Raw genomic sequence first — 20,381 nt, 5'->3', positions numbered from 1 at the left:
CCCAGAAGGCCCAGCAACGTGACCCAAAAGAACCAGTCGCCCCAGCCAGCCCGTTTCCAGGAAAACTAATGCATGTTTCAGTACTGCATGACGCAGTATCTTCTTGGCTTATCCGTACAAAGTTTGCAGGAAGGGGTCTCTTTTTTTTGCCCGCGAACTAAATTGTTTAAGTCTTTGGTATCACCCCCGGGGCGAGTTTGGAGGGACGGGCCGGCCCGCCCCCTCGCAGTCCGGCCGCTTCGGGGGCCCCTCGGCATGGCGGCCGCGGCGCCACGCCAGCCGCCACCACTCCGCCGCCTCCGCCAAAGCTGCGGGCCGGCGGCCCTTGTGCTCGCCGGCCACCGTCGGCGCGGAGGCGCGAGGCCTTCTCAGTGTCGTACGGGAGGCGGGCAGCGCGCGGGCCGCGCCAAGCCCTCGGCTTGCCTGCGCGCCTCCGTTGCTGGTGAATGGGGGCCGGCGGGAGGCCTCGCGGCGCTGCGGAGTGGTGTGGGCGGGCCCGCGCGCGGGAGTTTTCGGCGGGGAAAGATGGCGGCGGGCTGGTGGCTGTTAGGCGGCTGTTAGGCGGCCGTCGCTGTCCACTTGGTTTCGTTGGCGGGCGCTCCGTGAGCTGCTTGGCACGATGGACGCCGAGTGGAAGAACGACCATTTCTGGCTCTACGTGCTGGCCCTGGGCTTGGACCCGGAGGCTGGCGGCAGCCTCTTGGAACTGAGAACGTAAGTGCGAGGGAGAGCCGGAGAAGGTGGAGGGGGGGACCCTTCTGCGGCCGCCAGCCCCGAGCGGCCCCCTGGTTTTCAGACAGGAGCGCACGCCTCAAGAGGAAGGGAGGGTCTCGCCATGGCCGCCGAGGGGTCTGGTGCCCTGGGCCGTGCGTAACACAGGAAATGCCTGAATGGTTGGGGTGATCTGTGTTGCCTGTGTCTGAAGAAATAAAACCCAGAAGCAGCAGTAACTCTTGCTCTCCGATTGATACCTCCTGCACAGTCATGTAGAAAGTGAGCTGACTGGCTCCCTACCTGGAAATAGGCTGGAGGATGTATATTCTAAACTATGCAGAAAATAAAGCATTCAATGTATAACTTGTAACGCTTTAATATAATGTAGTATTTCATAATCTTAAGTGGCCAGTAAAAATGCTGTGTTAATTTGACATCCCAGCTACTTCTGATGTAGCTCTTTATTTCTGCATTAGGAAGATGTTTGATAGCCCAAGCAGCAGTGCCTTTCATGTCATTGCCCTCTTGTTTGCTAAGCTGGATCACTCCCGCGCAGCAGAAACTTTCAGGTAGGTATTTGGCTTGTGAGGTTACTGCTATGCACGTGATCAAGAATGTGGTTTATGCAGTTGCTGAGAAGGGAGAAAAAAGTGGTCTCTTGGGGAATGCTGTTGAAAAAGAAGATACGGTCATAGAATTTGTTTCCTCTTGATCACAGTTCTGTAATGTGTCAGAAAACTTGCCTTAATTAAAGTTGTTTCTGACAGTATCTGTAACTTGGGGAGTTTGGTAAAAACTTCATAGCTGCAAAGTAATCTACCTTTCCCTACCTCCCCAAACAGCGAGTAACATCCCAGTTATGAATTACTGCCAGGATCTTCAACATGGCAAGAACCCCATCTTCCTTAATGTTTTTCCTCATATGGCTGAGCTATTTTAGCTTACACATTAAAGAAATGGCTGGAGGAAGACCAGTAATATGAAAATTGTCAGCGTTCTGACCTCTTCTTTTTTTCCTCTCCCCTTCTCCTGAGTTAAAAAGATCTGCAGACAAATCTGTCTCTGAAATCGTCTGTAATTAACTTATTAGGGCAAGAAAACCTTGTCCTTTAACAAACTTGTAGCTATTCTTGCTCTAGGCTATATCCCCTAATTTTCTGGCTTCTCCAGGAGGCATCACTAAGAAATCTTTGTCTTAGTCTTGTTCTTATAATGGTTAATTAGATAACTGAATAGTTGAACATGTTTTGAAATGCTTTTCTTTTTTTTTTTCCTTCCCTATCCTTTTTAAACGGAAAGAGACTGTTTCTTTCCAGTAGGAAACTTCACAGATCCTGAATTTAGGAAGCAGTGCTGTATGTGGCTGAAAGATATTGCAGTAAGTATTACGAAGAGTGGAAGTCGATGTTTTACTGCTTTCTATATGACCTGATTCTTTTTTTGAGAGAACATGTAGTGCTTTTAAATAGGAGTTTTAAATAAGTTTGTTTTACCAAAGAATTCAGTTTTACCTTCTGTCTTGTTTCACATAGTTTATCTTTGCCTTGTTTGAGGAAAAAATTGTGGCATGGTGGAATTTAGTTGACAGAGATGTAATCTTGGGTCTTAAAACTGCGGTGGCTTGCTTCTGAAGAATGGTATTTGATTAAACAGAAGTCTAGAGAGTTCCTGAGCTCTGTGTGAGAATAATTTTCTTCAACTTGAGAGATGTTTGTTTAAGTTGCCTGGGAAGGTGTTTATTATAATAAAAGTGGTTTTAGGTGCATGAAAAGCTTTTTTAACATTAGTCTGTCATTATATATGGAGAAACGGACTAAAGTTTAAGGAAAGCTTTCTAAAGGAAAAAGGACAAACCGGAATTGATTGCTTCAGGTATCATTGGTTATTAACGTTATCTTCTCATACTGCCTTTGTTTTAATGATAGTTCTAGAAATCAGGTCTTTACATACTGGCACACTTTTATTTTTAGTAGTAATGGACAAGGTGAAAGCCAACAATGCAATACCTTTGAGTAAGATAAAAGCAGAACAAAGTGCGCTGATTAATGACTTCAGTAGAAAATATAAAAGAAAACGTGAATGTTTTTTCAAAGGTAGGAATAACCAGTTAGGAGTGAGGAGTGCAGAGATTTCTAATGTTTCCCCAATACTGATTTTAGTCTTTGCATTGAAACTGTCTTTCGTGTACAGAACTAGGGATGGTGGGGGGAACATTCAAAAAGCCTTAGTCTCTTCTGCTGACTAGTGGCAAAGTAGTTTAGCTTTGCATTAGGCTTGCTAGGAAGTAGGTTGCAGTTTTGGTACTTGGCTACATGTTTGATGGCTGTTGTTTAGGCTTTATTTCTTAGATTATTTTTGTGTTTAAAACCAACTTAACTTTTCTAGAATGAAGACCAAAGCTGTCTTCCACAAATTACACCTTCTTCATTTATTTGTCCTGCTGGTCCTAAATTTATTCGCCTATTGTATTGGTTTGCAAGACACGTAGTGCTTGAGGACATGAAAAGGAACTCCACAGGTAAGCTGTCATGGAACAATAAAAATGCTTCATTTGTCATGTTTGACAGTGAATCTGTCAAGTCGTCAATATATGCCAAGAGCTCTAAGTAGTTCTGAGTTGGCTGCTCAGTTCAAAAATCTTTCACAGGGTTCTGTGCATTTGCATAGAGCTACTGCTGATAGAACAGTGCCGATTGTTTTGCTTTCTGTTGCTTTATGGATCTTGCTCCAAGGTTAGTATGTGTGGTGCTGTACACCATTACCCACACAAGCAATGGTTTGGTCCAAAGGTATTGGATGACTATATTATACTCTTTCTCACAACTTGAGGAATGCTGAAGGATCAGAACTGTCTATTCTAGGCATCTTGTATTGTTTTGGTGACCTAAAGAATGGGGAAGGGGAGTGAGAGTGAGGGAATGAAGATGCGTACAACACAACGAACTGGCAAAAAAGACAGTACACTTCATACTCTTTCAGTCCAGGTAAAATGGGCATCTTGATTTGTGATTCTTTCAATTTAAACTAGGTGGATTAGGAAGTTGTCTATTTGCTAAAAGTGAATGATGTAATCCAAACATTAATTTTCATTTAGGCACTGATAGACCTTTTGCTGAAGCTGTAAGGTTGAGACCTAAGGATATGTACATGGCCAATGCAAGATGTAGAGTCGCATACAATAAACTTCTGCAAATTTTTCAAAAGGAAGATTTTGTTATTCAAGAATATGAGAAAAAAGCACAGTAAGTAATGCGTTTAAAGAAATGGAGTCTTTTCATAAAAGCTGGCTTTTGTGTGTGTTTTCAAAAGGATTTGAGGAGGCTGCATCTGCTTTACATCATGAGTTCTGTTGAGCTTCTCCCCATTTTTCCCCCTTTACCTCCTTTAATTGTCAGTTTTGCTATTTGTAGGGTCTTTTGTGAAGTCTGAAGAAATTAGTTCTTCGTTTAGGAGATGCTATATTTTGGAAGATGTGGTTATTCGGGCATTAAAATGGTCAGGGAATTCTGCATATATAGCACTATGATTTCTTAACATTTGAAGGGTCATATCTTAGAATATAACTGTCTTAGCATGAAACATTTGGTCTTCGCTTAATCACTGTGGGATACACTTTATTTAGGTAATCCTTAATTATTTCACCAAAATTATGCTAGTCTTTATTCTTGCTTATGGAAAACATTCCCAGTTTGAGAAACAAGAATAACTGGGACTTTCTGTGCAGGCACAGAGTTATATATCATTGGAATTTACAGAATTTGGGTGGGATAGTTTACATGACTGGAGCACTGTCATGGACAGTTGCAAACTGTTCAGTAAGTGGCAGAAAAGGAGGAGGAGTTGCACTGTAGGTAAAAGAACGGTTTCAGTGCATGTAGCATAGCCCTGTACAAAAGGACCGGTCTGTTTCATGCCTTTGGATCAAGATCAGAGGATTTAGCATCAAGGGAGACCTCATGGTGGGTGTCTGCTATACACCTCTTCCTCTATATCAGGAAAGGTATATGAAGCTGCCTTCAGATGAGTCAAACACATCTCAGACCTGCAGGCCTTGATTCTTACAGAGAGCTTCAGCTTAACCTAGTATTTGCTGGGAAGGCAGTACAGTGGTGCATTAGCAACCTGGGAAACTGGAGTGCACTGACGATGACTTTGTAATGCAATGACTGGATGTACTGAGTAGGAGTAGTGCTCTTTTGAACGTGCTGCTTACGAGTAAGAGAAACTTTACTGGAGACGTAACTGCCAAAAGGAGCCGTATGGTCACTGCAGCCAAGACTGTAGAACTTAAGATCCTAAGGAGCGTGAGGAAGACAAGTGGAAGAATAATGACACTGGACTTAAAAGAGCAGATTTCCACTTGCCCAGGGAACTGCTAGGAGGCATCCTTTGGAAAGCAGAGGGGCTCAGGAGTGCCAGGATATTTTCAGAGATCCTTGCTGAAGCTCAAGGATGGTACATCCCCTTAAGTGGAAAAAGAAGCAAGCGTAACAAGAAATCAATCTGGTTAAAACAGCGAGCTAGTGATAGAGCTCAGAAACCAAAGAAGCAGCATATGGAATATGGAAAAGGGGACTGACTCCCAGACATAAATATGGAAATATTTCTCAGGTGTGCAGTAATGTAGTTATCAAGGCCAAAGTTCAGTTAAAGCTCCAAGAGCCTGGTAAGAGCCTGAAAAAAGGCTTCCATAGGTATGTTATTAGGAAGTGGAAGTACATGGAGGATTTAGGTCTGCTTCTGAACGAAATGATAAGTTAAGTTGCAAGTGTCACAGGCTGAAATACCTAATGCCTTCTTTGCCTCAGTCTTCACTGGTAAGCTCAGTAGCTCAGTCTCTGTGCCAAGAAGTGATGATGAAAGAAGTAACAAACCACTGTTAGTAGAAGAGGGTAAAGCGGAGGTTCTTGTGTACAAACTGGACGTACACAAACCTTTGCTACCTGATGGACTGCATTCAGGGGTGCAGAGATACTTACCTGGCATCATTTGCCAACTTTGGAAAGATAGAAGGCTAACTAAGGGGGTGAGCCCAAAGGGTGGTAGTGCCTCAAAGTCTAACTGGTAGCTGATCATGAGTGGAGTTCCTCTGGGGTTGATACTGGGTCTTACACTGTTCCTTGTCTTCATAAGGGATATGGATGACAGGATTGAGTGCAAACCCACCGAACTTGGAGATAATGCCAAAATGTGAGGAAAGGTAGATATACTGGAACAAAGAGCCATTACATAGAGAGACCTTGCTGGGTTTGGAGGTTTGCCCAACAAGAATGGTGTGAGGCTTAACAAAGATCGGTGTGAAGTCCTGTACTTGGGATGGTATAATTCCCAACAGCAGCACAGGCTTGCAGGTGATTGGTGGGGGAGCAGCTCTGCTAAGAAGAACCAGAGGTGAGAGTAGTGTTGGGCCACAAGCTGTGCACAAGTCAGCAGTGTGCCCTGGTAGCCAAGAAGACCAACAGCCTCCTAGGCTGTATGAAAAGGAGCACAGCCAGCAGATCAAGAGCTATATTTCACTCTACTTGGCAATTCTGAGGCCACCCTTGGAATACTGTATTCAGTTTTGGTCCCCCCAGTTGAGGAAAGAAATTGAAAGACAGGAGAGATTCTAGCAGAGGACCACAGTGATTAGAGGTTTGGAGAACTTGACACATGTGAGTAAAAGCTGTAGGAATTGGGTTTTTTTAGCCTGAGGAAGACAAAGCTCAGAGGGTTTAATCACAGTCTTCCAGTATCTACAAAGTAGTTGTAGAGAAGATGGAGGTACTCTCTTCATAAGGGTGTGTGGTGACAGGACAAGAGGCAACAGGCCCAAGGTTTTCCTTAAGGGAAAACTCTATGTGGATGAAAAAAAAAATTAAAAAGATCTCATGTGAGAACAATTAAACACTTGAATAGGTTGCCTGGAAAAGTGTTGGAATCTCCTTTGCTGGAAACATTCAAGACTTATTTTGACAGGACCATGAGTAATGTAATTGAAGGCCCTGCTTTCAATGGAAGGCTCAACAATATAATTTCCTGAGGTCAAAGTCTCCTGCACTTCTCTGATTTCTGTAATTCTGCATCTCCTCTCACCCTGCATGGGAGGTGTTAGTGCTGCTCTTTACCTTGTGAGCGGTCCCCTTCAAAACCATAATTCTCTATAGTTTTTTCATGTTCAACAAGGTATCAGAACTACGAAGAACCTTTAGAACTCAGCATGATTCAGGCACCCAGTGTTTTTGGAAAGCAGGTCACTGTGTTTTCACATGCTTAAAAATTTAATAAAGGCGCTTTGGCAAAAGAACTTTGGTGGCCCAGCTGCTTGTACTCCAGTATTCTGTTCTCTAGTTTTTTGAAACTGAGGTATTTGGGTACTGTACAATTGCTGGATATATTTGGAGGTTTATACTGATAAAAGTTCATTTTTAGTAGCTTCATTATTGTTCTTGGGTCTAATGAAAGCCTTTCCATTGCAATAGAATAAGCAACAGCTTAATTGCTTAATTTACAAATACCTTAGTTGCTTTTCTCACTGTCTTGCTGCACAAAGTCATGGTGAGAAAGTCAAGGATAAGTGGTTTTGTCTGTTTGTTTGCATCATTCCAAAACTGCCTCAGTATGTAGGTTTGGAAAGAATGAGCATGATTGGTTAGCACTTGTAAGGAATTCTGTGAATAGCAGAGTAGAAACCTGGATTTTTAAAAAATTTGTGGTAATTGTTGACTTTTTTCCTAGGCTTTTAATTAAAGAAATAAAACAGATGAAGTCTGAATATGCAGTCCTGCAGATACAGTCTTGCAGGTAAGTGTTTTCCCTTGTAACTGAGTTAGCATATATAAAATTGATTTCTTACTCAGTTTTATGAAATATGAACTATAATTTCATTGTAGTCCACTTGAACTTTTGTTTTGCATGTGCATATAGGATGAAACAAAATGACCACAGCAAAAACGACAAAACTGAGAGAATTCAAAAGGTGAGCATTTTTTTTCTGCTGTGGCAGAGTACTGTCTTACATTTCTGCAACGCTTACTCTCAGATGCTGTTATTTCCACTTGTCTGCCTGTGATTATGCTAGCCCCTTCATCTGCCTTTATGCTGTTTTGATACTCTGCCATTATAGGTGGCAAACATTTTAACATAGTGTTTTTTGTCCTTCTTGCCTATTAAGGTTCGCAGTATGTGGACACTTATAATGGAAATGCTTACATCTCTGAAAAAGGAAAAGGAAGTTGTGGACTCTGTGCTTCATGTACTTGAAGATTGTGTTGGTCAGTGCATTTTAGATGGAACTAATGTTGTTTTCAGTGTTCCACAGCTGTTGGCTCACAGAGTTGAAAGTGACACATACGGAGTAAGTAATTTTTGTCCTTCTTGCTAAACTGTATTTGGGTTTTTTTGTCCCCAGGGGTGTAATTAGATACCTTTTAAAAAAAAAAAAAGTAAAGTACTTCATGGATGATAAGAGATATTTGCTGAAGGATGGAGAAAATCTGTCTAATTTTTATGAAAAAGTTTGTTATGATTATGGTGCTGTTTTGTATTGGTTATGTTTCAACCATTAACTTTTCAAGTTCAATAACTGCATTGGTAAGTCTGCCTGACTAGTACTTGAATTTTTGTTGTTTAGACATTAAAACTAGGTTGACCAGTTTAACTATTGCTTTAACTAATGGGCTTTTGTTTCCAGTGTGTAGTATATTGTGCTGTTTAGGCCTGCCACATCTTTTGGGGCAGTGGTTACACAGAATACCTCAATAGTTGAAATTTTCTTAGTTCGTATTGCTTTATAGGCTGCTTTCAAGCAGCTGATTCTAGAAAACAAACCTGAGGCTTAAATCTAGAGTGTGTTTTTTGAAAAATGAAGCAATCAGGAATTGAGTCAAAATACAAGATGGAACTTTGTATCCCTGCTCTGACTACAGAAGAAATAACTTGCTGATATTGATGCTGTTCACAAATTCTTTTTTTTTTCTTGCTTGCTGTACTTCAAGCTTTGTACAGGAAATGTATATGAAGCTGAAAAACTGAATTTCTTAACAGCCATTCAGTTACTAAATGAAGCCCTGATGGTGTTGAGAGATGAACGTTATCAATCTGAACTAAAACAACTACTTCAGGTCATTGAGAATAGGATTACGGGCCTCAATAAAATACTACAAGATTTGGAAGCAAAGAGGTAATTGTCTGGAAATTTTCCCTGGTTCCTTGAGGATTATGTCTTCCTACCTTGGAGTCTTTTCTAAAGTAATATCATTTATAGTGAGAACATGTTGGTTCAATCTTTTTCCTTTGCCTCTGGGAAATTCACATTTGTCTTGATTTCATCTGTATAACTTTTAACTGAGATTCTTCACTAGGTAGCTTCAGCTTTTTGCCCTTGCTTTATTAATATTTTAGGCTTTGTTACTGGGGACCTTGTTTGCTAGCTGATCTGATTTTCATTTTTTTTTCTTGTTATGTTAATCAGTTCTGGGATTTTAAAACTTTATCTGAAACTGGCTTAGGGAAAGTTTAAATGTGTATCTTGTTGTGTGTATGTATTTATATTGGGTTTGTGTGGCAGGGTTTTGGTAGCGAGGACGCTACAGGGGTAGTTTCTATGAGAAGCTGCTAGAAGCTTCTCCCATGTCCGATAGAGCCAATGCCAGCCCGCTCCAAGACGGACCCACCACTGGCCAAGGCTGAGCCAATCAGTGACGGTGGTAGTGCCTCTGTGATAACATGTTTAAGAAAAGGGAAAAACAACTGCACAATGGCAGATGGGGAAGAGAGGAGTGAGAATATGTGAGAGAATCAACTCTGCGGACACCAAGGTCAGTGAAGAAGGAGGGCAAGGAGGTGCTTCAGGCACCGGAGCGGAGATATACCTGCATGAAGACCATGGTGAGGCAGGCTGTCCCCCTGCAGCCCATGGAGGTTAATGGTGGAGCAGATATCCACCTGCAGCCTGTGGAGAACCCCACACCAGAGCAGGTGGATGCCTGAAGGAGGCTGTGACCCAATGAGAAGCCTGTGCTGGAGCAGGCTCCTGGCAGAACCTGTGGACCCATGGAGAGGAGCCCAAGCTGGACAGGTTTGCTGGCAGGACTTGTGACCCCAGGGGGGACCCGTGCTGGAGTAGTCTGTTCCTGAAGGACTGCACCCCATGGAAGGGACCCATGCTGGCGCAGTTCGTGAAGATCTGCAGCCCGTGGGAAGGATCCACGTTGGAGAAGTTTGTGGAGAACTGTGTCCTGTGGGAGGGATCCCACGCTGGAGCAGGGGAAGAGTGTGAGGAGGAAGGAGTGGCAGAAACAACATGTGATGACTGACTGCAACCCCTATTCCCTGTCCCCCTGTGCTGCTCGGGGAGAGGAGGTAGAGAGAAATCAGGAGTGAAGTTGAGCTCAGGAAGAAGGGAGGGGTGGGGGGAAGGTGTTTTTAAGATTTGGTTTTATTTCTCATTCTCCTACTCTGATTTTGATTGGTGATAAATTAAGCTAATTTCCCCAAGTCGAGTCTGTTTTGCCTGTGACAGTAATGGTGAGTGATCTCCCTGTCCTTATCTCGACTCATGAGCCCTTTGTTATATTTACTTTCCCCTGACCAGCTGAGGAAGGGGAGTGATAGAGTGTCTTTGGTGGACACCTTGGCATCCAGTCAGGGACAACACACCACAGTATTTTAGTATAGTTCTTCCAATTCTAGTGTAAGAATAACGAAGACCTACCTAGCAGCTGCTTTTTAGATTATGAATTTCAGTTAGTTCTTAGTGCATGCACAAATACATGAAGAAGTGGATACATATCAAACATTTTGCAGGATAAGGGGGACACATAATACTCTCCATCTTTATGTAGAATTGTTAACTCCACCAACAGATGTATTATGTTCATTTTCCATGCTCATGTTACAGGGTGAAAATAGAGCAACAGCATTGTGTGTCAGCGAGTGGATGTATTTCTAGAAAACAGGAAGACTGGGAGGTGAACTGGAAAAACGTTCTTGGCTTGTGTCCTTTTAATTTAATCTTAGGTCAGGACTCAGTAAGTAGTGTTCAATTTATCTGATTCTGGGGAGGAGAAAGGGTGAAGATGAGAGAGGATGTACATCTAAGCTGGTGTGTTCTATTGCAACGCTTAAGCTTTATATGTAAGGTTAGGGAATCAGATAGCACAATATAGCAGAAATTGCTTTATGAAGTAGTCTTTCTTAAAGAAGATACATTTGACTTAATGACAGCTGGTGTCTTCATTTGAGATGGGGGATGGAACCATCTTGTCAAGACAGTAGATCAGCATAAGAGTGAGCTGATTGGTTTTGGTTTTGTCCATGTCTATTCCCCTGTGGAAATTGAGCTTTCGTCTGCTATCTGAATATCTGCTGAGTTCTTTTTTTCCCTTTTAAAGTGATCTGCTTGATGAATGAACAATAATTTCCATTCTGACACTCACATTGATACAGGAATCTGAGGTTATACACTTGCCTCGCTACCCAGCAGAGAGCGGAAAAGTTTTGTGTTGAGTATGACAGCTGGTTTGCAGAAAAAATTGTTGTAAATAGTTGTCATATTAATTGCTGTTGATGTACAGATTTTTTCAGCCTGTTTGTGTAACTTTTATTTGGTTTGAAAGGAACTTGATTTAAGAGCTTCGACACCCCATTCTTCTACTGTTGCAGAAGATGATGATGAGGATAGCGTCTTTTGTCAACATCTACTATCAGTTTCAGGTGGGTGAACAGGAGAAGCTTCTTTTTCTTCTCCCTCCCCCTGCCCCCCACCACAATTTTTAAAAGTTACATGGAGTTCAGAAGACTCACTGCTTCTGTTTGCAAGTATCTTTGATAGTCTCTGATAATCTGGTTCTGAATGACTCCTTGCCATAACTGCCTTACATTTTTCAACCTTGTAATATCTCAGAGATTCCCTGAAGCTTTTGATATGGCAAAAAACCAATGCTGGTGCTGTTTGGTATTTTGTTCTTGCACGAAAGATGTTCAGACAGATTTCCAAGTACAGAGGTTCATTCATGGGTTCTAAAGAGTACATTCACTCTAACAGTAAAAGTTGCTTCAGGTTGGAGGAGTAATAAGAGAAAAAGAAGATACAACTTTTCCCATTGGCCAGCTGGGAAAAGAAATTGAAGGTGTCCTCCCAGGTAAGCATCTTTCCCTGGTGCATTCTGAAGTACTTATTCCTCACTAACTGTGCCATTTGATCAGAACCTTATTTGATCTCTGTGTTAGCTGCTTTCAGTCATTAGGTTAACAGTGCTGATCAGAGCTCATTTCGATCAGACATGGATGTTGCACATGCTCATCGGTTGCTGAGCTGATTGTATTTTACTGGGTAGTGGTTGTTGACCAATGTTGTCTGTCCTAGTAGAGAGTTACAAATTAGAAGCTGCAAAGCAAGAGTGGAAAGGCAGGGGGAAGACAGCTTGAATCGTAAGTCATTTGCAGTCCCTTTTAGGAAAAATGACATAGCAGATGTGTGTTGGAGTTCCAAGGTGCAAAGCAATAGGGAGAAGATCCTTTTGGTTACAAAGGTGAAAGCACTGCTCCAGCAGGTATAAGGCTAGAAGCTGCAAAGGAAGGGCTGCAGAATTGCAAATGGAAGGTCATTTGCCTCAAAAATTTCAAAGATTAAAGCACTGTGCAATAATGCTGTGAGCTTCTGGTAATATCAGAAAGCTTGAGACAACGCGGTGTCTGTGGCATTCTCTCTACTCTGTGGTTAAGATGCTTGATCTGAGAATCCAGCCACTAAGAAAGCTAACTTTATACTGTTAACATGGTAAGCTTTAAAAAAAATATCTTAACCTCGCCTAACCTCTTGAAGTGAGCTTGGATTTTGGAGATGTTTTTGAGGTAAATGCAAAAGGAAATGTCATTTATGTTTGCAGAAGCTGAAATTTAGGGTTAGTGGAGAACTACTGAGGTTAAACTTTGACTGTTTATCCAAATGATATGCCCAAATAGATATTTATTGTTCTAGAGAGTCCTGAGCTGAGGTACGTGTACCTCTGATAATGTGCAAAACATTTCCTTTTAGTGTGCGTTGCGTTGCCTTGCTTGGACTGAGGCACCATTGGTCAGAGGGATGAGTATGTCCACAGAGATACTTAGTGATAAATGCAGGTGAACATGGTGGGGAAAACATGGGTGGAATTTTGCTTTGTGGAATTGATGTGCCACACAACTGATGTGTATGTGGAGAGGAAGGCATAATGATGACATGTGGCTGGGATTGTAGTTTGGAGGAAGGTGGAATGTATGATTGATATGTGCAGGGCAGCAGATAGACTCATGCCTCTCAAACATGCATTCAGGAACAACACAAGTAAGTGCTGGCTGCTAGTGGCATCTGTGGCTGCAGATGGTACCTGAGCAAAAGGATGATTTCACTGTCCTGCTTATGTCTTTAATTTATTTTTCTTGCAGTGTTTATAAATCCATCCTGTGCATAGTCTACAGAAGTGGTCTGAGTCACTTGTGTCACCTGGGAAACCTGAGCAAAAAAAAAAAAAAAGCAATCATAAAAGTCTTGACTTGGTTTTCTAGATATTTGTGACGCTATTCATGAAGTACGTTATGAGAAGGATGATGCGGCTTTGGAAACTATGATGCATAAGTCAACACCACCACCAAGATGGTATGATTTTAATGAGAAATTGATAAACAAGCAGTGGAAAAAATAGGAATTTACTTGTTGGAGTTGAATATATTGCATCTCTTAATCCTTGTGGAATATTTCAGTAGCCCACTCCTTACATGCACAACCACCTGATTTAGCAAGATAGTGCTAAAGTAACTGCCACTTTCTCCAGCTGGTGACGATTGATGCAACTGGTTGCTGCTGAATAGGAGGTGTAGCAGCCAAGTTGCAATGTTTTTATTTCATTTCTGAACTACATTCTTTCAAGTTTGAAGAGGCAGGTGGAGAAAACAGAATTCTGTTTCTCAGGCTGGGTTGAGGTAGGCATATATGTTCAGTATCGCCTGAGAATAAAAGAACAGATATTCACAGGAGACCTTTTGTATTTAAAAAAAAACACAATTAAAACCAAACCAAACCAAAAACCCCTGACTCCCGAGCAGAATTAGGGTGCTAAACCTTCTCTAGAAGGCTTTTTTTTAGAATTTTCTAAAATCACTGTTCTGTAACTTCTCTTACTACAGTTCCAGCAAAGGATAGAACACAAAACAATGGTATTCTAAAAAGTTTTGTCCTGTTTGTCATTTACATAGTCCAGGAAAGTTTCATGACCTTTTGAATAATACTGTATTTCATAATATGGCTCCTACAGATAATTGAAAGTTGCCTACTGGGAGAGAAAGGGAGTTAGCAAAGGAAGGGTGTCCTGTACTTAGACATCAGTAGATGTAGTTGCATGTAATCTCAAAGGTTGTACAAGTAGTTAACAATTAAAGCCTGAATTTCTCTCAGTGACTTCATATAACATGGATTTTTGTCTGCTTCTGATTCTAAAGATAGGTAACAGCAAATATTAACGTTTTAAGGTGCGTTCTTCCTAACAAGTAAGGACTGTACCTTACATTTTAGAGAGCAATGCAATTAGCACTACACTCATCAGAAGTGATAAGACTCAAATTTTTGGTATCCAGGTGATTGTTAAATATCAGTAAGTTCATACAGGAACAGACCTGTGGATGCCAGAGGTGGTTCAAGGAAGAATAGGGAAAAGAACATTATAAAGTCTGCAAAAGACTTTCCAGTTATCTTTGATTGCATAATACAGAAGACTTATTTACAAAATGTATCACAAAATCCCTTCTTTTTCTGTTTGGTAATAAAGGGAAAAGTTTCATAATTTATTTATTTTGGGAGGCTGATACACAACTAGGGCTAAATCTGCTCTAATTGTCACATGTTCTCCCTATAGTAAAATTGCCTTCTGATGACCGGGACGAATTGAGGGAAATCGTAACGGACAGATACGGGGCACACAATGTATAATGGCCTTCTACTAAGACTTGCACGCCACTTCTTTAATTTCTCTCTAAAACATGTTTGTTTGTTTGTTTGTTTTTCCCCCCTCCTCTCCCCCAGCCCCCCAAGGATCTCTTCAGTGCCTTTGGAGTTGTCAAAAGCATCTGAAAACAGAGACGTGTTAATTGAAAAGGTTATTGTTCAGTAATTTCCTACCTGTTGAAGTTAAACTTACGATATTTGCTTTTTACATTGATTGAAGCCTAGGCTTAGTAGTTGGGGGTGAGGGTTGTGGGTGTTTTGCGGTTGGGTTTTTTTTTTCTCCTAAAGTAGTATTTCTACACATCTAAATCAGTCCTGTAAAACTGTAAAAGCGAACTGCCAGGGACTTCGTTAAGCTTTAGGAAAGGACAATAGGAAGGAGGGGCACTTGCACCTGACTTTCCAGTACAGCATGCAATGTGTCACTGATTCCCTGCTTGCTGAAACAGTGTTTTTTGGTGTGAGCTGTGGTCAGACTTTGATGTTTCATTAAGGTGTCTGTGAACTTAAGGGTTATAATGTGGCCTAAAAGCAACTTGGATGTATAGTTGTCCATTGCATAATTGTTCACTGCGGTGTGTTCAAGGTAGTTGCGGATGAGTCATTTGTTCTATGCAACTTCCTATCTTAGCGACTACGTACGTCCTACTTTAAATACGATTGTAAGAATATTTTGTGTTTAGATAGAATTTAAGACTGAAATATTTTTAATGACTAAACACTAAGGCCATTTCTCTTCAGAGTTTGTACAGCAGTTTCTTCATGCTAATTTTCTGACACTTGAGTTTAAAACTTCTAATAATTCCTGTGTATTCCTCTAGAACTTGCATGTTGAAACTTGCAAGGGGAAAAAACAGCCTGTACCTCCAAAGATCTTAAAAGATGGAAAGGTTGAGTCTGCCATTTCAGAAATGTGGGAGAATGTAGATGATCATGTTATCCAGACAGAGTCTCCTGTCAAAAAAGAAGACCCTCTTAAGAAAGCCAGAGATGAACTGGCAGAAGAGGTTAGGAAAAGTTATTTTTGAATTTTTTGTTTGTTTGTTTTTAAATACATGGTCATTAAGTTCAGAGAACAAACTACTAATTATATCATAAAATGCCTCTTGTAATCCACATATGTCAAAAGTTACCTTTTTCTGCTCAATAGTAATAAGTTTCACTAGGTTTTAGGAGTGACTGCCCAATTAAGTACACCCTGAAAGCCTGGAGCTTGTTCAGTTATCGTACTTATAAATCATAGTGAAGTGAATAGCACTTTCAGTAGAATCATGGTATGATTTTCATCACCTCTCATACTTTAACCTATGAACCACTGCATATATTAAGAATTAAATAGTCCTTTTTGTTTCTGAAGTTATGCAGGTTAAATATTTAACAGGGCTCGGGAATTTTAAGCAGGAATTTAAGTATTTCCTCTTTGAGGTATTTTATTTAAGATTTAACCGAGGAATTCCTTCACAAAAGTTACTGTAAAATGTGCCATAGCTTGATTTGGAAAGTAAATTGCATCTTTTACTGAAATGGTACAGTTATTTTTCATCTACAAAATGTTTTACTTACGTAAATACAGCTCTAGTCTTCCTGCTTATGCAGTTCTTGGCTAGTGTTATTAGAATATATTTTGTCTAAGCACATTTCCTTATTTTAAGGATGGATTCATAGATGATGAGGGAACTTAGAATTGAATTTTAATTTCAGTCCCCTGTCTTCATTTTGTGTTTGTAGGACACTGTGGTCATTGTGAGCCTAAGTAGTAAATGACAGAGGAAGAATCAGGAGATTCCAAATTCTTCATATCATTTGGGGAATGTGATTTATTTCAAGCCATAACTGACAGAAATAAAGAGGTTACTTGCTTTCTCAGGATTTGCCCTTCTCTAACACCCTACAGGTTGCAAAAACAGTGATATCTGAGTCACCTCAGAGTGCTGAAGGAAAAGGAATGGCATTAGAAGATCTCATTAGCTCACTGGCTTTTGACCCATTTTTAACAAGGAAACAAATTCCTCGAACTCCAGAAAATCTGCGTAAGTCTAAAACTCTTGTTTTTATAGTACTCATTGATTAGAAATGTGATCAGTCCGTTGACATTGTACATGTAACACAAGAAGAAAAAGATACTTTGTTGAAGCTGCAAGTTATACTAATGGCTTAATGGCTTACTCTGTGACACAACATGGTAGGCCTAATAAGATGTAGGCTTAATAAGATGTGAATACTGTGAATTAGATTTAACATAGATTTATTATTTTTTTTGCTGTGTAGAATCCCCTTTGTGTTGAGGAAAAAACTAAGCATAAACAATATAAAGCAGCTATACATCTTCCTTAGCTTATGTTACTGAAGGGACAGAAGAAAACCAGATTGACTGAGAGTACGAAAGTACTAAAATGTTACCTTGGTTTGTTCTGTTTAGTTACTGAAATTAGAAGCTCATGGAGAAAAGCTATTCAAACTGAGGGCTCATCAGACATAGAGCTGGCCCCAACCGAAGTAATGCTGGAAGAAGTTCCAATGAATGCTAGACCTGTAATGCAGAAGGTGGCAGACTCTAGATGCGTGTGCTCTATCCCTGTATCTCCTGTACCTGTCCTTAATCCTCCCTTGTCAGAAAGGAAGTCCCAATTAAGTTCTACAGAATTTAGACCTCAAGAGCAGATGAGGATAAGTCCCATCATTGAATCTCCAATTTCAGAAACATCTGGAATGCGAGAGAGTGAGAGAACTGAAGAACAGGAATTAAAGTGTATTGTTTTGAACAAAAGTTCTGTAGAATATCCAGAAGAACATATTTTTCAATATGTAAAGAGCATGAATACACCAGATACTTGTTCAGAAGACAGCAGTACAACAAATGTTCTACCTTCAGACCAGTTTCGGGGCTCCTTAATGGATGGGATGCTGCACCGGAATCTATCTCCATGGCTAAGTTCTATCAGTCGTGAAGCTGCCTTCTTGGGGATATTGGATGAGACACTTCCAGAAGAACTTGGTAACATAGATCTTAACAAATCTGCAAGCCCAGAGTCTGATTTTGATGTAATAGACAGCACATATGTAACAGGTGGTTCAGAAAATAAGGGGGATATTAAAAAATCAAAGGTAGATCTACAATCCCCATTCAACACACATAAAGCACTGAGAAAGACTGCATGGAGAAGTAAAGAGGAGCTGCATGAAACACATAATGGAGGTGAATCTGTAAGATGTAGATTAGACCTAAGTCTTGCATCAGAAAAAAGAGAAAGGGGTGAATTGTGTGGTCCTCTAGAACTCTTCTGCTTGGATGAAGAATTTACCAAGACGCCATCACCAGTATCTCTTAATGAAAGAAAATACTCCCTGTCATCTTTGCTGGTATCCTGTCAACATCTGGAGGAAATAGCATCAATGGTACATGAAATCCCATTAGACTTAATGCATAAATTGGAGGGTAAGTGTCCATGTAGTTTAGCAACAAGATTTTGTCTATTCTGCCACTGGCTGTACTACCAGTGTAGTGTATCTACTGGCTATAAATAACCTACTCTGAATAGCTGAACCCTGCTGTGGAAGTATAGGGAGATGGATTGTTTGTGTGCTTATTCCTTACGGAAGATGAGACATAAAAACAAAGGAAACATGCCTCCTTTAGTTGTATCTACCTCTTGCAAGTTGGAGGAAAGGTGCTTATCTGACTTTCTGAGGTGATCTGCAGCTATTTTTTAAAAAAAAAAGGCCTTAAGGTCCATTAACAATGGAGTAATCTAAAGGTAAATTTTGAGAATTCACAACATTAGTTTGAAATAGTGTGTTTACTCTGAACACATTTGGCTGTTTAGAAACGTGTTGTAGATAACTGGAACATTTGTGAGGTCAGTCAGGTGTTCATAGTCTGTAATACTTTGTTAACAGACTTTTTATTATGAAATACCTTGTATTCCAGCCTGCCTGCCCCCTCACCCCATTTCCAACAGAAGTGTCAACTTTGTATAACCAGTAGTGCAGTGTTTAGTTACATGTGAGGCGAATTTTTTAAATGCATTAATAAAAACGAGCCGTTAATGGTTACACAGAAGATATTCACCAAAACAGGTGGTATTTAATGGAGTACTAGGAATTTAACACAAGAAGCTAGTCTCAAGGAATAGTGAGATTTAAAGTTTGTGCAAAGGCTTGCTGCAGTTTAGCTTCCGCTTAAAATTGTGGCTGTACTGGTAGCAGGTGGTTTTACCTTACTTGGAACAGTTATCAAAATTAGAAGTACCATTTCATATATGCTTTTTTTAATATATGCCAAACACTTTTGGAGCAGTATTTCTGTCAATTAATTGAATGTTATAGAGTGCTAACTAATACACTTTTTCTTCCAGATAAAGAGCAGTTGAATGAAACACTGCGCACGAAGGAACCATCATCAGGATAGAATTTGTAAAGCAGAAGCATAACCATAGTAGTGCAATTATGGTTCACTTGAGCGTGTAGCATCTTCTGCAAGGACTGCCTACATGGAGAAGTTGCACTCCTTTATTTTTTGCGGAGACTGTATTACAGTCTCCTTGTTTAACAGTGTCAGTAGCCTGCTCTGGTTCATGTCATCCATAGTAGCATTTCATATTTTTATATTGGTTTTAGGGTTTTTTTTTGAAATAGTAGGTGTTGAATTGGTGGCATAATCCTAGAAAATGGAAAAATGAAGTCCCGAAGATCTTACTGTTTCTCATTTGGTGTTTCTATCTTGCCCCTAATTGCTGCCCCCACTACCCCACGCCCCCCCCCCCCCAAAAAAAAAAAACACCCAAATTTTTCTTGGTGCTCTACATTCATTGTTTTTTTCTCTCTTATTGAGACTTCTGGTCAATATTGCCATCAGTTCTGCCTTTTGGTAGAGGCTGCTCTCTTCTTATAACTTTCCACTAAAGTGCCTGTTTCTTTAGGCATATTACTGAATAAATGTTTTAAAGGTTTAAAAACTTACGACTTGTGGTAGTGTTAATGCCTTTGTTTTTAATGCCATTTTAAAATAGTTGATATGTATTTATGACATTGTGATTTAAGTAACTGATAATACAGCTTGTCATGGGACGGGAATATAAAAATTGAGGTTCCAGCAGATAAACTTCTTATTGTAAAAGTACTGACCCCTATACAGAGTTTTGAAGCATTGCTAAGTGAAGTTGTTTTTCTTTTCTGATATATCTTTCTCTTCCTTTCTTCCGAAACGGTTACAAATAGGTTTTAAGAACAATCTCCGCCTGTGTTTGGCATCTTCTCATAAAGCTTGTCAAATTCTGCTTTAAAAGGAAGAGGTTTATGTGGCTGATTGTGGAAGGTGTAATGTGGCTGCTGACATCTTAACAGCTAAGAGGGAAGTGCTTCTTAATAGCCCATTTACATGTTGATCTAGTCATGGTCGAGCCACTAGAGAACTGGAAGGTCTAGACAGCTATTGGCTGTCTAGAACGGGTCTAGCCTGTTCCTTGCAGACCTGGGCTCTAGAACTTGGTGCTCATGACTTCACAAAGGTTCCCTAGGTGACTGTCAAGGCTTTCATGGCCTGATTGGAAGCAGCTTGAAAGCAGGTCCTCGGAGCTCTGGTTGGGATGCCACCAGAGGAACCTGGGCGTGCTGCCCAAGGGGAGGAGCTGGTCAGCTGGGATTGCGTAGTGCAGTCTGTACCATCTGGTCGGAAAGACCTGAACCATAACTGTTTTTCTTAGCAAAC

At 40.7% G+C, this 20,381-nt stretch overlaps 1 protein-coding gene and 1 non-coding gene across 2 annotated transcripts; both read left to right on the top strand.

Moving 5' to 3' along the window:
- The first annotated feature begins 551 nt into the window (after positions 1-551).
- HAUS6 (HAUS augmin like complex subunit 6) lies at positions 552-19,435 on the top strand. Its single transcript, XM_059833977.1, has 17 exons — positions 552-714; positions 1,191-1,283; positions 2,014-2,092; positions 3,100-3,232; positions 3,809-3,956; positions 7,432-7,497; positions 7,621-7,672; positions 7,868-8,050; positions 8,691-8,875; positions 10,595-10,724; positions 11,313-11,409; positions 13,243-13,333; positions 14,753-14,825; positions 15,496-15,681; positions 16,569-16,704; positions 17,094-18,110; positions 19,030-19,435. The coding sequence occupies exons 1-17, from the start codon at positions 620-622 to the stop codon at positions 19,080-19,082; spliced, it is 2,817 nt and encodes a 938-aa protein (XP_059689960.1). The 5' UTR covers positions 552-619; the 3' UTR covers positions 19,083-19,435.
- On the top strand, positions 14,525-14,654 carry LOC132320803 (small Cajal body-specific RNA 8). Its single transcript, XR_009484600.1, has one exon. It is a non-coding gene; the product is annotated as a small Cajal body-specific RNA 8 (non-coding RNA).
- Positions 19,436-20,381: the final 946 nt, after the last annotated feature.

The sequence above is a fragment of the Gavia stellata genome, chromosome Z (assembly GCF_030936135.1).
Source record: "Gavia stellata isolate bGavSte3 chromosome Z, bGavSte3.hap2, whole genome shotgun sequence".
Classification (NCBI taxonomy): Eukaryota; Metazoa; Chordata; class Aves; order Gaviiformes; family Gaviidae; genus Gavia; species Gavia stellata.
This window is presented reverse-complemented; position numbering and strand designations above follow the sequence as displayed.

What these genes read in the sequence shown, in the direction of transcription:
- HAUS6 (XM_059833977.1), top strand. Translation starts at nt 620, where the DNA reads ATGGACGCCGAGTGGAAGAACGACCATTTCTGGCTCTACGTGCTGGCC. An exon ending in GAATATGAGAAAAAAGCACA is followed by an intron (nt 3,957 to 7,431) that starts GTAAGTAATGCG and finishes CTTTTTTCCTAG; the next exon opens with GCTTTTAATTAAAGAAATAA. An exon ending in CAAGATTTGGAAGCAAAGAG is followed by an intron (nt 8,876 to 10,594) that starts GTAATTGTCTGG and finishes CTCATGTTACAG; the next exon opens with GGTGAAAATAGAGCAACAGC.